Here is a 16,333-nt window from a genome sequence, read left to right as displayed (position 1 = left end):
CATCAGGCAGCAGTGCCCTGCCCCGTTCTCTTCCCACAGCTGTGCAGCAGGTCTGGGACAGTCTTGGCTTGGTGGCACCATCCTGGAAGACTCTGGCCCTGGCACCAGCCATGGCCTAACCAAGCGAGGCGGGGACGCAGCTTTTGGTGTCTTGTCTCTTTAGGAGTTGATGTGGCAGGGGGCAGGGTTCTGTAGCTGCAAATCGTAACAATACTTTGTGGGGATTTCACACTTGTCTTAAGTGTATACTGTTAGTGTAGTAAGAATAACTGTTAAGATGTGAAAGATGCATTTGATTATTATTCCTGTAGTCACTGTGTTGCATGAAGGCATGTGGAAACTGTGTGAAGTTCTGACATTCTCTTTCCTTGTGTTTGTAGATCCACGTCATAGACTTTGATGATGAGAATAACATTATAAATAAAAATGTGCTCCTCCATCAAGCGGGTGAGATCTGGCACATTAGTGCCAGCCCTGCAGACAAGGGAGTGCTGGCCACCTGCTACAACAAGAGTGAGTATCCCTAGGGGTCTGTGTGCGCCCACTCTTCGGTCGGCCCGTGATTTATAAGATGTTCCAGTCAGGGAAGTGCTGCATTCACAGAGAAGTTGTGATACTGTGGGTAAATGTAGATTATACTAAGCGGTTATTGTAATCCAAAGCCTAAGAATTGAAGCTGGAATCATGGCTGTTCCAGGAGCGTTGACTCCGGGGAGTGGGAGTGATGTGCCCGAGGGTCTCCACAGGTGGATGTAGCTGCCCTTGTCCTTAATTAACTGCACCCTCAGGAGGGCAGCTGGACTTGCATCTTTCTCATCACCTATCAGTACGTGTGATAGCAGGACCAGTGAATCACAGCTTCTCGGTGCGCACGCGTGCTGTATGGTCACGATCCTTCATAGGCTTCTGCTCAGCCTACCGTCTGCCTTCCCGTCTCTGGGACGTTTTAGCGTTTGTGTCAGTCCAAAGTCTATGGTGCTAAACTGGCCACACGACTTCCTTAATTGTAGTTACTCTGTCGTTGTCAGTAACTAGCATTCAGATTCTGGCTTTGGGAGGAAAGGAGAAGGGAAGCACAGAGATGTGGGCTTCCACACAGAGCGTCTAGAAACTGTTTGCTCTTGAGGAATCTTGGAATTGATTTTTCTTATAAATAGCAGTGTTTAAATTATGTCTGTTTATTGCAACATGCACCCCCCCGCAAGTCAGTAGAAGTCTGTACTGTGATAGATGCATGCATGCGTGTGCACGTGTGCACTCAAACACACACACTCGGGAATAAATATCACAGTGGCCTTGTAAATAACTACAGAGAATTGGATTAACTCACAACTAAACACACACACTCGGGAATAAATATCACAGTGGCCTTGTAAATAACTACAGAGGATTGGATTAACTCACAACTAAACACACACACTCGGGAATAAATATCACAGTGGCCTTGTAAATAACTACAGAGGATTGGATTAACTCACAACTAAACACACACACTCGGGAATAAATATCACAGTGGCCTTGTAAATAACTTCAGAGAATTGGATTAACTCACAACTAAACACACACACTCGGGAATAAATATCACAGTGGCCTTGTAAATAACTACAGAGAATTGGATTAACTCACAACTAAACACACACACTCGGGAATAAATATCACAGTGGCCTTGTAAATAACTTCAGAGAATTGGATTAACTCACAACTAAACACACACTCGGGAATAAATATCACAGTGGCCTTGTAAATAACTACAGAGAATTGGATTAACTCACAACTAAACACACACACTCGGGAATAAATATCACAGTGGCCTTGTAAATAACTACAGAGAATTGGATTAACTCACAGCTAAACACACACACTCAGGAATAAATATCACAGTGGCCTTGTAAATAACTACAGAGAATTGGATTAACTCACAACTAAACACACACACTCGGGAATAAATACCACAGTGGCCTTGTAAATAACTACAGAGAATTGGATTAACTCACAACTAAACACACACACTCGGGAATAAATATCACAGTGGCCTTGTAAATAACTACAGAGAATTGGATTAACTCACAGCTAAACACACACACTCGGGAATAAATACCACAGTGGCCTTGTAAATAACTTCAGAGAATTGGATTAACTCACAGCTAAACACACACACTCGGGAATAAATACCACAGTGGCCTTGTAAATAACTACAGAGAATTGGATTAACTCACAACTAAACACACACACTCGGGAATAAATATCACAGTGGCCTTGTAAATAACTACAGAGAATTGGATTAACTCACAACTTAACGTTTATAAAGGCAGGTGAGAGAACCTCCCTCCACACCTTTTTTTTCTCCTGCTGAGGAGGGAGGGTGAATAAAGCAGCATTAAGTCCTCTTGCACAGCCCAAGTAGGTACTACTTGCAGGCAAAAAACTTCCTGCAGAGTTATGTTCTCTGTCTTGAAAAATGATAGTGAATTTGCTGTAGGTTAAAGTAAACTAGACATTCAAACTCCTTTTCCAAGCAAGCCACACACCCATCTATCCTAGCTTATGTCTCTGTCATAGGAGGAGCAAGTGACAGATGTAGCTTGTTCCAGATTTTCGATAGGGATCTATAACTGCTGTCAATCTGACTTTAGCCATCACCTGGATTTTTGTGAAAATATGTTCTCAGAGTCCAGGTGCTGGCAGGGAAGCTGTATTAGTAGTAAACTCTTTTGGAACTTATTCTACGTGGATGAAGATTAAAAAAAACACTGTAGCTTTTCTTTCTGATAATTTTACAAGAAAATGCATCACCGTGGAAGCAGAACGAGGGCACGTGGGGGGTGAGGCTGGCTCCGTGGGGCCGTGCGGCCCAGGGCCGCGGTGAGTGTGCATGGCGCCAAGCAGGTGGTTGGGCGGACATGGGACGTGGCCCCTTTTGGAAGCTCACTCACACAGCTGTGTGTAATCACTGCTCAGAAAACAGTTACGGATGGAATCGGCTGATTTAAACTGAATTGAAAGGCTGGTCTCTGTGATTTCAAAAGATGTGGTGAGTTTCTTTGGAATGAGGGTGCTGAGATACGGAGCAAATGAGCAGGAGACCCAGGCCCAGATGCCACAGGTGCTGAGGTAATCTCAGTGTTTGCGCCCTAAGTGGGGAGAGCGCCGGAGACCAGGAGGTGAATGTGACCCCTCCGTGAGAACCTCTCTGTAGCTCACGTGTAGTTAGTGAGGCCCAAGGCCATGGGACTGAACAACTGGAAAGGGCACTAGATGCTGACGGTCCAGTGATTTCTGCCAGATCGTCCCCAGTTATTTTCCAGCATTTCCCCGTTCAGGTGGGGGTGGGACAGCGGTGAGGAGAGGTGGCCCCACCAGAGATGGGCAGTGGGCCCTGCTTCCCAGCTGCTTCCCAGCTCTCCATCCTGGCCACCCTGGTAGCATCTGGCGATTTCGCCTGTAAAATGGGTGCAGTTCGACCCACGCCATTATTTGGAAGCAAGGAGCGAGGAGGGCTCAGGCTGGGTGTGTGAGGGTTTGGGGGGCCCCGGCAGCCCGGGTCTTCACGGGCGCCCGGCCTGGTCCTGCTGAGTTTCTCCGGGAGCGGTGGTGGCCCCGGCCTGGCACAGCCCGCAGGGTCCCTCAGGAGCACCTCAGCCCTGATGCCCCTCCAGCCGTCCCACCACCACGGGAGCTCCTGAGTTTGGGGCACAGAACCTTCAGGGGTAGGCGCTGGGGTGCTCGAGGCCACAGGATCAATGTGCTGTCTCTCCTGAGCGTACCGAAACCGTCGTTTATAGCCTCCAGTGGGTGTCGTGGTTCTGAGGGGAATGCAGACTCGCCTGCATCTCATGACCACCCAAGACGTGCGGGGACCTTTCGGACAGCACCCTGATCCCTTTAGGCAGACGCGGGCCAGTCTGCAGGTTTCCGTGCAGGATGGACCCTCTGCCTGGCTTAGGCGTGGCCCGGGGAGGACGAGGCGGGGCCTTTGTTCTAAGCGGACGGAGGCTCCTAGTGTAGCAGGAAAGACTTGGCAGTGACACGACCCTTCCCCGGCACTCCTCCGGCGGGCAGCCTCCCAGGTCCTGGCACCGTCTCCTGCCTTCACCTCCCTGGCCAAGTCCAAAGGCCCCGGACGGATGGGCTGGTGTTCCTGTCCTTAGACAGCCTCCTCTCACCTCGGCCTGGCCCTCTAGTTGGAGGATCCCCACCTCTATCCCCGCCTGACCCGTGGAATGAGCCACGGCGGGGCCCTAGGCCCCAGTGGGGTCCTCTGAGGGGCCGGGTTGAGGCATCGGGGGAGCCCGGCTGGTCCCAGTGCCCTGGCTGGTGCAGTGAGCCGTTTCTTAGGCCTGGCCCTTCATCTCTGGCTCTGTGCCGTGCCCATGTGGGACGGTTCTGACGACGGGAGGGAGGCGCACCCTCTGATCACTCTGAGAGCTTGTCTGTGGCCTTCAGTGGCAGGGGCTCCTCCTCCTTTTAAACACCGAGCGGAGCCGAGGTATAGCTTTGCCTGCCCGCCAGTTCCTGGGTCCCCAGAAGGAGCCAGAGGCCGTGCGGGCTTCAGTGGTCTTGGTTTTCTGTTTTTGCTTTTGTTTTTTATTGGAGTATAGTTGATTTACAAAGTTGTGTTAGTTTCTGGTATGCAGCAAAATGCTTCAGTTATCCACATCTATCTATCTATCTATTCTTTTTCATATTCTTTCCCATTATGGTTCATTGCAGGGTATGGAATATAGTTCCCTGTGCTGTACAGCAGGTCCTTGTTGTTTATCTATTTTATATATAGTAGTGTGTATATGTTAATCCCGAACTCCTAATTTGTCTCCCCCACACCTTTTCCCCTGTGGTAACCATAAGTTTTTTCCTGTGTCTGTGAGCCTATTTCTGTTTTGTAAATAAGTTCATTTGTATCATATTTTAGATTCCACATGTAAGTGATAACATATGGTATTTGTTTTTCTCTGTCTGACTTACGTCACTTAGTATGATAATCTCTAGATCCATCTGTGTTGCTGCAAATGGCAATATTTCATTCTTTTTATGGGTGTGTAGTATTCCATTGTATAATATGTACCACATCTTCTTTACCCATTCATCTGTCAGTGGACACTTAGGGTGCTTCCATGTCTTTGGCTGTTATAAATAGTGCTGCTATGAACATAGGGGTGCATGTATCTTTTTGAATTAGAGTTTTGTCTGGATATGTGCCCAGGAGTGGGGTTGCTGGATCATATGGTTCCTTAGTTTTTTAAGGAACCTCCATTCTGTTCTCCATAGTGGCTGTACCACTTTCCATTCCCACGAACAGTGCAGGAGGGCTCCCTTTTCTCCACACCGTCTCCAGCGTTTGTTATTTCAAGACTTTTTAATGATGGCTATTCTGACTGGTGTAAGGTGGTACCTCATTGTAATTTTGATTTGCATTTTTCTAATAATTAGTGATTTTGAGCATCTTTTCATGTGCCTATTGGCCATCTGAATGTCTTCTTTGGAGAAATATCTATTTAGAACCTCTGCCTGTTTTTTTTTTTTTTTTTTCTGTACGTGGGCCTCTCACTGCTGTGGCCTCTCCAGTTGTGGAGCACAGGCTCCGGACGCGCAGGCTCAGCGGCCACGGCTCACGGGCCCAGCTGCTCCACGGCATGTGGGATCCTCCCGGACCGGGGCACGAACCCGCGTCCCCTGCATCGGCAGGCGGACTCTCAACCACTGCGCCACCAGGGAAGCCCCTCTGACCGTTTTTTGATTGGGTTGTTTATTGTTTTGATATTGAGTTGTATGAGCTCTTTGTATATTTTGGAAATTAAGCCTTTGTCGGTCTCATTGTTCGCAAATATTTTCTCCCATTCCGTAGGTTGTCATTTTGTTTTGTTTATGGTTTCCTTTGCTGTGTAAAAGCTTATGTTTGATTAGGTCCCATTTGTTTACTTTGCTTTTATTTCTGTTGCCTTGGGAGACTGTAACAGTCTTGGTTTTAATGGATTTTGCCACTTTTGGTTTATAGAGTTGGTTTGGTGAGTGACGACTTGCATTTAAGCTCATGACAGTCATTACAGCAGAACCGTCCCTGCTCCATCAGCAGCCATGAGACTGGCAGTAGCTGCAGTGTGCGTTGCTGGCAGTGGGTGTCAGACACTGTTTAAACACTTGGAGGAGCACCCGCTCATCAAGTTCGCATTTTATTGATGAAGAAACTGAGGCATTGAGTGACTTTCTCAAGGTCATGCATCGGGTGGGGTCAGAGTTGGGATTTGAGCATTGGATTCTGGTTCCGGGCGGTGCCCTTGACTGCCAGACAGCGCCTTTTCAGTCGGAGTTCCACACGTGAGAGGGCTGCTTAGAGCCTGCTGATCCATCCTGAGGCCACACCAATGTAGTACAAGTTTCTGGCTTTAGACATTCACTCCCATTTCATATTTTTAAATCATTATTTCTTGGAGTTTCTGTTGTGCTTAAGACATTGCAGTAAGAGCTAAGGGTGGGAAGATGTGAGACTGAGTACCGGGCTCCAAGAGCCACAGCACATCCCACAGGGCAGGTGCAAGACGACACTGATGGCAGCCCGTTCAGTGGGCGCAGCTGGAAAACCGCGTCGGGGTCCTGTCCTCGAATGCGTAGTCAGAAGTCTGTGCCGGTCCTACAGCCGGGGCACCATGGAGGGCAGGGGGAGGGGGGAGGGTAACCGTGGCAGATTCAGAGCCCGACCCCGGCCTGGTCCCACCGTGAGCTGCCCTGCGGCCGGTCTTTGGCCGTCTCCCATAAGTGAGGGTGGGATTCACTGCTGGCTCCCCTGTCAATAATTGCCTGTGAGAACAGTTAAGTTTTAAGAGGAATCAGTATCCTTTGGGCTTGTATGATGACTCCCCAAAATACGGCCCAGGATGACATGGTGGGGCTTTGTTGAGAGGTACGTTAGTGAGTGTGGCTTCTGTCCACCACGTCCCTCGGGTCCCTGCTGGCGTGTCACCGTTCCCATCCTCCCAGACTCCATGGGTCACCCGAGCAGTGAGGTGCTAAGAGTCCCTCTAGCTGCCCGTCTAGGGGTCTCCGGTAGCAGCAGATCAGAATGCGGTCGTTTCTCTTTACAGCTGCAGTTTCCCATTGATCTCTGCAGCAAATAGGAAAATAGCATTTGTTGAGTTTAAATGGTTACTTTGTGAAAATAAGCAAAGGGAGGAAGTAGGTTTTCCCGGGAAAAGAACGATTTAAGGCCCCTCCTTATGAAACCATAATTCTGAGATAAAATGGTTGAGGTTTTTAAGAAGAATGGCGTCCCTGAGGAGCAGGGAGAGAAACTAGAGTCCACGACACTGTCGCCTGCTCTGCTGAGTAGAGGAGGCCCGGGAAGGACCCCGCCCCACACACCACCTGGTCTTTCCCCAGCACGCGGGCTGCGTGCCCCCAGCTGACACCGACTTTGTGTTTTCTGTGCAGATGTGGAAAGACTGACGCCTTCTTTCAGGGTGTAGGTGCTCAGCTAGGCAAGGGGAGAGGTAAGTTTTCTTATGATCCCGGTGCCGAGGAAGAGTGTGTTGAAAAGAAAGAGGTCAGGACATTCTCCGGGGGGAGCAGTCTCTTTGGGGAGCCCCGAGGAGCCCTGCGCCGGGTCGGCCCCTGGCCCTGCAGACATGGGAGGTCCCGGCAGTGCCAGCTCGTCTTTCCTTCTCACAGCAGGCCAAGAAGAATGGGCTTGGAAATGGAAATGGTTTGTACTCCATTTAACGCTTATAGATTTTGTGGGCTCTCGTTTTTTGTGACTAACAAAAATAGAACTGATGGGCCTCTCTTCACTGGGATAGCTGTGCGCTGACCAGGGTCAGATGAAGATGATTTCACTGTGGGGTGGGAGCCCGGTGGGTCTGCAGTTGAATGTGTGCCGTGCGTGCGGGATGCGTGTGCTGCGTGAACGTGAGGGTGTGTATTTCGTCACGTCCTCTTCGGTCTGGGGTTCAGGTGGATGTACTTCACTGGGGTCACTTTGTCTGGTGAGCGATGGGAAACCAGCCGTGTGGAATGTTGACCACAGAGGCTGTTGGTTGTGATTTTGGGGTCAAGTTACTGTTTCGTTCCAGTGCTGTTTCCTTCAGGGTATGGATGTGATGAACTCTTTTTTGCCAAAAACTGCGCATGTCGTTGCTGCCTGTTCCCATGAACAGCTTACCTGTTAGTGATGAGTATGAGGTGGCCTGGAAAGAGAAGCACCCTCTACCCACCTCCGGCTCATGTGCCACTTGCCTTCCCGCGAAGAGGAAGCAAAGCTTCTGGACGGCCTGGACTGCGGGGTGCAGGGGTGAGGTGCAGCCCATCAGAGGGCCTGGCCGGCATCCGGTGTGTGGGGAGTGGGCTCGCCCAGAACACTGGGCTCGAGGCCCCTGCTTCACGGCTCACGGCGCTTACTGGGAAGCCGTGCACTGACGGTGGCTCTCACCGTCACTGTTACCATCCTGTTTTACCCATGAGGAAATGTGCTGGTGATGTTGACCGTGACACCTGCCATTTAATGCTAAGCTGCTGGGCACCGGCCCCAGCGTTATGTGAACTATCTGGTTTTCTGCTATTAGAATTTCTCCCAGTTTATTGAGATATAGTTGACATAGAACATCGTGTTAGTGTCAGGTGTACAGTGTAACGATTTGATACCCGTACGGTTAAATGCTCTTGGCTACTTTCAAATATACAGCACAGTATTGTTAACTATAGTTGCTGTCCCGTACCTTACCTGCCCAGGACCCATTTATCTTGCAACTTGAGGTTTGTACCTTTTGACCCTCTTCACCCAGTTCTCCCACCCACACCCCCACCTCTGGCGACCACCCATCTGTTCTCTGTATCTGTGAGCTTGTTCTTCTTTTTTTCCAGGTCCCACATACGTGTGGGATCTTTCTCCCCTGGACTCATTTCACTTAGCGTGGTGCCCTCCGGGTGCATCCACGGTGTCGCTGATGAGGATGTCCTTTCCACAGCTGAATCATACTCCACTGTGTGTACTCACCACATCCCCTTTGTCCATTCACCCATCGGTGGGTACGTGGGTTGCTTCTGCGTCCTGGCTGTTGTGGGTGACTCTGCAGTGAGCATGGGGTGCACCAGCTATCTAGTTTTTAGTTTAATCCTGCTTTATGTGCACTTTCCCAGCGAGGACTTTGTTGCAGTGATTTACAGGCTGGTGGTCCTATTAGCAGTGGAGCCGGGATTTGAATCTGTGCAGCTCGGCTCCGGAGCACCTGACCCACAGGGCTTCAGGCTTCAAGGATGTTGTTTCTGGGCAAGGATTTCACAAACATTCCTTGTTATAAAGATGTTTTCTTCCTGTTGGTCTTTGTCATAAAGAATAGAGATGTAATGGCCCCCACTTTTGAGTGATGTTTGTAATAATGTTCAAATATTGGGGTTTAGAGGCCAATGAGGTCACAGATCGTAACACAGGCCCCCGTTATCTCTTTAGAAGTAGATTGTATTTTATAGACCCAGTATTCAGTTGCTCGTCCCAATGTCCCAAACCCGCTGCTCTTATTCCTCTAGGCACCGAGTTGTGTGACACGTGCCACATGTCCAGAATCTGTTTTGGCTTCTGAGTTTTAGATAGCAGGTGAGGAGCGTTCTGACTGCTGGGGGTGCATCTGAGCCTTGCTGAATTCATCAGGCTCCTGACTGTGGGTGCTGAGGGCTTGGGCAGTGAGAGTTCGGACCACAAGGGCCGCCTGCATTGTTCTCATGCAGTCCTCTGATAGAAGTTAGATGGAGTTCCGGAATGGAGGGGAAGTTTCTGATTAGCTTCTTGTTTTGGAATCAGAATCCTGGATTGTTTCTTACGCTCCCGACTGACCTCTTTGGATCCCCTCTGTATTGTTTCTCTGTCCTCACTGACTTTCTGTAGCACCTCCCAATTTAGTATCATCTGGAAATTTAATTAATGTGCTGTTTACTGCCCCTTCCAGGTCACTAATGAAGATGTTAGATAAGACGTGGTCCCCAGGGCTCCCCACCGGACACCTCCTCACAGCTTCACACTCTGTCCTTTATCAGTGCACTTTGTTTATGATCCTTTCTCCAGGTTTCAGGCCACGAGGGGGTGCTTAGACAAAGCCCGGTTTGAATTAATTTTTCCAGTAAGACTGTAAAAAACACTGTGCCAGATTCCTCCCTCAACTCCAGATGTGTTGTTGGTTGCGTTCTTCCACGGCCTGGCGGTCTGCTCTGTGCCCTTGGCCCCCGCCCTCTCCCCCTGCCCGGCTCTCCCTGGAGATGCAGGGAAGGGCCCGCCAGCTGCCCGGCTTTGTGAGGCCGGGACCCCGTCTCGAGGTGGTTCCTTCCACAGTGCTGTGCCCGGGCCACTGTCTCCGTCTGCCCTGGTCTCCGCGACAAACCCCACAGACTGTGCTGTGAACAATAGAAATGTATCCGTTACAGCTCTGGGCTGCGGTCTGAGATCCAGGAGTTGAGGGCTGGCTCCTCCGAGGTCCCTCCTCTTGGCTTCTCCCTGGTTCCGTGTGTGATCGTGTGATCGTCCCTCTGGGTTTGGCTGTGTCCTGAGCCCCTTTTCTTATGTGGATGCTGGTCCTGTCGGATCCGGGCCCCACCCTAATGACCTTATCTAACCTTAATCACTTCTTTCAAGGCCGTGTCTGCCAATATAGTCACATTCTGAGGTGCTGGGGTTAGGGCTTCAGCATGTGAGTTTTGGGGGACACAGTTCAGCCTGTAAGAGCTGTGGATTCTTTGATTCGTTGATTTATGTGAGAGGTTTGGGGAGGGGGTTCTATCCTGATTAGGTTCACAGACCGAGGGGTGAGTAACCAGCCTCCATCACTCTGCACGTTCCTGGTGTTTCAGGAGTAGATCCACCCATCAGGCCGGACAGTAGGCCTCCCTACTGTCTAGATTTTGACTAGAGGTGAGACCTTGAAGGCCTGCCATCTATTTTAAGGAGGCATTTTCTCCGACTTGCTCATGTTGAGGCTGTTTGAGATGTAGCTGGGAGGGGTGTGGCCAGGGAGGGCGTGGCCTCGAGGGCCGTGGACGGGAGGTGTGGCGGCAGGCGCTGTGCACGCGTCTGTGGACAACTGGGCTGGGGTGGTGACGACGCTTGTGCGCTGGGTCCCCAGGAAGAGAAGGATTTCCTGGGTGGAAGGCTTTTCAGGCTGGTGCTGGGTGTGGGGAGCAGCCACTGGAAGGGCAGGTTGGAGTGACACACCCGAGCCCCACAGCCAGGGGGGTTTTGGGGTCAGATCTGCATTTTCACGAGACCCCTGAGGGATGGGAGGGGACGGAGAAGGGGGCCGTGACACTGAGGGCCGCGGGAGGCCCTGCTCCTGCTTCTTTGTCAGCGTCATTCATGTCACTGTGTGGTTCTGTGACTTGCCAGACATAAAACCCTGTGAAAATAGTCTTTAAAAAAAGGTGCAAGTACCCTGAAATGAGAAAAGCCTTCTTGATATGCTGGTGAAATTTCAGGAAGACCAACACAGCCTCTTTAAAAATAAAAAAAAAGAAATAAAGGTTAACCCAAGATGGAGAACAAAGGTAGAAAGACGCGCATGGGGTGATGAGTTCGGGATTTTAGAAGCCTTCCATGTAATTGGCGGCCAGGTTCACTCATCCTGAGACCCCGTGGAGGAAGGGCTGGGTGACTGGCAGCTGGTATTACCGGCAGCGGAATCAGTCTTGCTCCCCCGCGCTCGGGAGAGAGCATCCCACATTAGGACGGGATGAATTTTTCAACAGAGGAAGGTGAAATGTCAGGAAGACTGTAGATCACGCCAGTGCAGGGTCTTTGGGAAATTAGAACAGTGAAAGGCTGACAGGGTGGCGGTGATGAAATACGGCTGCCGCATCCACCCTGCTCTCCTGGTGAGTGAGCTGAGGAGGGATGGACAGACGGGCGGCAGCCGCGCCTTCCAGGGCCCAGCATCTCAGGCCCATCGCCAGGCCTGCAGTTCAGAGACGGCCCAAGCTGTTGCTGTGACTGTGTGTGTGTGTGTGTGTGTGTGTGTGTGTGTGTGTGTGTGTCGGGGGTGGGAGTGGGAGAAAGCCCCAGGAGCCCCGTGGCGCCTGCTGATGAAGGCCCCAGGGTAAGGGTGAAGGTCAGACTCTGACGATGACCTCTTCTTGGCCTCACCCTCCCTCCCCACCCCCCAGGAGCCCACTATCTCCTCTCTCTTCCTGTCCAGGCCCCAGCTTGGGCCTTCAGTTCTCACCTTGACGGCTGTAATTTGACTCCCATAACTAATTTTTCTAAAGCACAGTTGGAGGCTCTCAGCTCTTGCTTCTCAGAAGCTGGCAGTGCTTTCCGCGAGCTGTGCGGCCAGCCCAGAGCATCACCTTTCAGTCAGGGCCCTGGGACCCTGTCCTGGCTCTCCCGTTTATCCCCCTTGTCCTGGAGCACTTAGGGGCCCTCTCTGGGCCACTGTCTGCACCTGTGAAGTGGGGGTGTAATTATGGGATTGCAGTGCCATGTAAAGGGCCGTCCCACCTGTCCCACGTCCTCTGTGAGCTTGCCCCAAACTGTCCTCCTGTCCCACTGCACGGTCCAGCGCCAGGGCTCCACTCACGCCCCGTCCACCTGTACTTTTCCAGTTCTCTGGCTGGTCTCCATGCTGATCTCTCCGCCTCAAGCATCCTTCCTCCAAATCTCTGCCCGTCACAGTCCATCTCATCCCGAGCCAGCCTGTCCCCCCCACCACGGTGCGCTGGGCTGTGTGTTGGGAAAGGGCTGAGGCGAGGTCCCCGTGGGTGGTGACTCCTGGGTGCGGGGATGCACAGAAGACCTGTGGAGGGGGCACAGAACCGTGCACGGGAGCGTGCCTGTGATTTTAAAATAAATATGCGTTATTGCTTCCAGAAACGAATATGCAAGTGCATGAATCATCCTTGGTTCCAGAGTGAAACCTCCCTCATTCCACGGGAGGCTTTAAGGACGGCACATGCCGCTGGGTGTGAGTGTATAGCAGAAACAGGACCCACAGAACTCCGTATCTTTCCAGTGGCCCCTGGGCTCTGGTGAGACAGGGCAGGCAGGTGAGGCTGGAGGTGATGAGACCCGAGGTATCAGGGAGACCCCACGGGCACCAGGGCTTTTCCACCATCCGTCCTGAGAGCTCAACCTGTCGCCATTAGCAGGCCTTTCCTTGGAGTATGGAGGCAGGCATCCTGGCAAGGGGTCACCTGGGAACGGATCTGTGTGCCTGGTCCCAACTGCCCAGAGCTGTGGTCAGTGGGTGCCTTGATGGGGTCGGCTGTCAGTTCATCCTCAGCTAGTGCTTCCGGGGAGGGCGACGGAAGCGGGGCTGCCGGGAAGGTGGGGGGCTGTCCACATGCCCCCGGTCTCCACTGTGGCTTGGCTGGTCCTGCCTGGCCCTCCACCGGCCCAAGCCCTTCTCGTCCCTCTGTTCCTTCAACACGCATGTCTTACGGCCCCTGGTTTTAGGCACGGCTCTGGCCATTAAGGATCTGAAGATGGATGGGGTGTGGACCCAGCCTTCAAGGGGATTAGTCAGTAGGGACTTCCCTGGTGGTCCGGTAGTTAAGACTCTGTGCTTCCACTGCAGGGCGCATGGGTTCGATACCTGGTTGGGGAGCTAAGATGCCTCATGCCGCACAGTGCAGCCCAAAAAAAAGAAATAGAAAACAAAAGGGGATTGGTCAGTAAAGGAGAGAGAACCCCGAAGCAACGGCCAGAACACGAGGAGGAGGTGGTGGACAAGGGTCTGACGGGGGTCACGGGGTGGCGGGGCCTTCACCTGGAGGTGCCCTGCCTGCCCTTCTGCCCCTGTGTCTGCCCGAGGGGGAGTGGGGGTCCTGGAGGCTGCTTCCCGTGGGGCCCGGAGGGGTGGGCTGAGCGGAGCGACGGATGCAGCAGACGCGGCACCTGCCTCTCCGTCAGTTGACTTGTGTGTCTGCCGTGCGGCCGGGCTTGTGCCTCGCGGACCCTTAGTGCTCTGAGGGGCGCTTTCTGCCCCTTGGACGTGAGGCTGCCTCATGGGGTGCAACTGGCTGTGCCCATCGTGTCCGGTTCCTGGCCTTGGTGTCGGGACTCGATTGTCATGGCCCTTCTTCCTGAGATCCTGTGGTTCCCTCCACCTTATCTGGGCCTCACCTATAATCTGGGGATAAAACTTCAAGTTTAATAGTGCGTTACAGATATGCACTGAAAAAGGTGAACACGCCCTGAATGGCAGAAGTTAGCACTTGGGAGGATCATGGGAAGCGGGGGTTGGAATCTCACAAAGTGAATCCTCAGGGGGTTCCTGAAAAGTGAACCAGTGGTCCAAAAGGTGAACTGGAAAGAAGCCTCCCCGCTCAGTCGGGACGTGGCCTGACTGTGGGTTTCTCTTCTGTGAACTCAGTTCTATGCCACAGCCGCCTGAATGTCAGTGCCACCTTAGCCTCTGTCCCCGATGCCTGGTGGCCTTGGAGGGCCTGTGGAAGTCCCTGCAGAGGCCCCAGCTCTTTTCATGGAGGCAAGACCCGGAGGGCCCGGGGACTCGTCTTTGGGGTCAGAGGAGGAGCGGCTGTGCCTTGCAGCCCGAGCAGGGCGCTCGCTCTCGGGCCAGTCGGTGGGAGCTGCAGGGCGAGGAGTCACAGCGGCTGTCGGACCAGAAACCGCGTGGACACCCCTGAAGAAGTCAGGTGTCTGTCCCTGGGGGTGTCCGGTGGACACTGGTGACCGCACACACCCACGCTACAGGGGTCCCAGGTCTGGCGGGTGACCGGACCTCGTGGTCCTTCAGTTCCTGTCCAGCCCTGCAGCTCTGCGAGTTCCACATCGTGCCATCCCCTGGGCGTGACGGAGGGTGATGGTTTGGGAGGCGCGTCTACCCTGTCCTGAGGCTGGAAGAAAGAGGTGAAACGTAGGGAGTGTCAGGTGGTTTCTGGATCTCAAATACTCAACTGCCTCCTGTGCTCAAGGTGTGAACAAAAGCAGGCCCTTGGCCTCCTGGGATTATCTGTAGCTAACCACCCACAAAACAAAACTAAACAGTGTCTGTCACTAATTTCTAAAAATCTCTTTTTAAGATGTTAAAACAAGTCATTTCCAGGTCCCAAAATTGTGGAAAGCGTGTTGAATTGGCCAAATTCAGTAACTCATGCCTTTGGTAACTGACCTATGTCAGAATCGCCAAGTTGCTGTCATAGGAAATTTATGACACTGAAGAATTTAGGGTCCCTGCATGAGTTTTCCATTTGCTTTTGAAAGAAGAATCAATAAAGAATCTTACTTTATTATCTTATTGTTTTATGGGACCTGATCCTAGATGGAATGGCACCAGGATAAGAACTGTATGGATTTCCAAAATCTATGCACGTTTTCTGTAAAACTCTATGTAAATTTCAGATCCCAGATTATTCATCCAATAGGAAAGAGTTTTTCTGTATCTAAAAGAATTTTTCTGTATCTAAAAGATACAGAATTAGTAATTAGTGTATTTTTGAAAATCAGACTAATCTGAGAGTGTATAAGACAAGACCAAGGAGAATAAAATCCTTTGCTTCTCCTGGTCTGTCAGCAATTAAAGCACAGAAGGCCAAGAGCCTCTCCCTGTGTGACCTGACACTTGTGCAGTGCCATGCAGCTTCCAAAGCACTTCTCACGCTATTTCAGCTGATACTTCTGGTGGTCTTCTGGTGTAGACATCGTCATAGAACCAGATTTATAGGTAAGAAAGTTGAGAGGAATTCATTTGCTCAGGGTCTTGTAGATAACTCTATCACAATCAAGTTTCCAAGAGAAATCTGCTTTCCCCCCTGATTATTTCCCCCACTGTATAGAAAACGAGACTGATTTATTTGAAAAAGAAATCTGATGCTTTGTGGGGGGAAAGAATGATGAAACATTTAGTAGTGTACCAAAGTTTAATAGATAAAAATAAATTTAAAATATTTATATACTTATGAGAGGCATCGTACCCAAGTGCAAGTGTACCCTACAGATTTTTTTATGTGTTCTATGTAATATAGTACAAAGTTACTCTAAATTTCAGATTAATTTATTATTTTAAAATTATCAAGACTTTAAAAAACGTTTGAGGACTTACTGGTATTTTTCCTCTTCCTAACAAAAACATTAAGAAGGATTTCTACAATATCCTATTCTTTGGAAACTGTTTGTGTTCTTCACATAACAAACACCTATTTGCTATCGTCAGTCTTCAGTGGCCCCTGAACCTCTGTTCTCTGACCTGGCTCTGAACTAACAATGTACTTCTAAGCTCGTCCCTGTTCTCCGACAGAACGTGGTGGTCTGCTGCTTGACGCCTGCCCTCAGTGGAGGCTATTACCTGTGTGCATAGGGTGGTGGCTGGGTCCCCCCCGCCCCCGGTCCCCAGGGGGCTGTGCTAAAGACAGA

General features: G+C 51.1%; 2 protein-coding genes across 3 annotated transcripts in view; one reads left to right on the top strand and one right to left on the bottom strand.

Moving 5' to 3' along the window:
• Positions 1–70, bottom strand: part of TRAPPC12 (trafficking protein particle complex 12) — an 81,201-nt gene extending 81,131 nt beyond the window's left edge. Inside the window, exon 1 of the mRNA XM_032652050.1 lies at positions 60–70. The gene's annotated coding sequence lies outside the window, so the exon portion shown is untranslated. The remainder of the gene's footprint in view (positions 1–59) is intronic.
• EIPR1 (EARP complex and GARP complex interacting protein 1) overlaps positions 1–16,333 on the top strand; it is an 89,738-nt gene that overhangs the window by 12,815 nt on the left and 60,590 nt on the right. For both annotated transcript variants that reach the window (XM_032652052.1, XM_032652053.1), the window contains one exon: positions 381–513. In XM_032652052.1, the coding sequence (XP_032507943.1) occupies positions 381–513 (133 nt within the window). The remainder of the gene's footprint in view (positions 1–380; positions 514–16,333) is intronic.

This window comes from Phocoena sinus, chromosome 13 (assembly GCF_008692025.1).
Source record: "Phocoena sinus isolate mPhoSin1 chromosome 13, mPhoSin1.pri, whole genome shotgun sequence".
NCBI lineage: Eukaryota > Metazoa > Chordata > Mammalia > Artiodactyla > Phocoenidae > Phocoena > Phocoena sinus.
The sequence above is the reverse complement of the archived record's forward strand: the minus strand, read 5'-3'. Positions and strand labels throughout refer to the sequence as shown.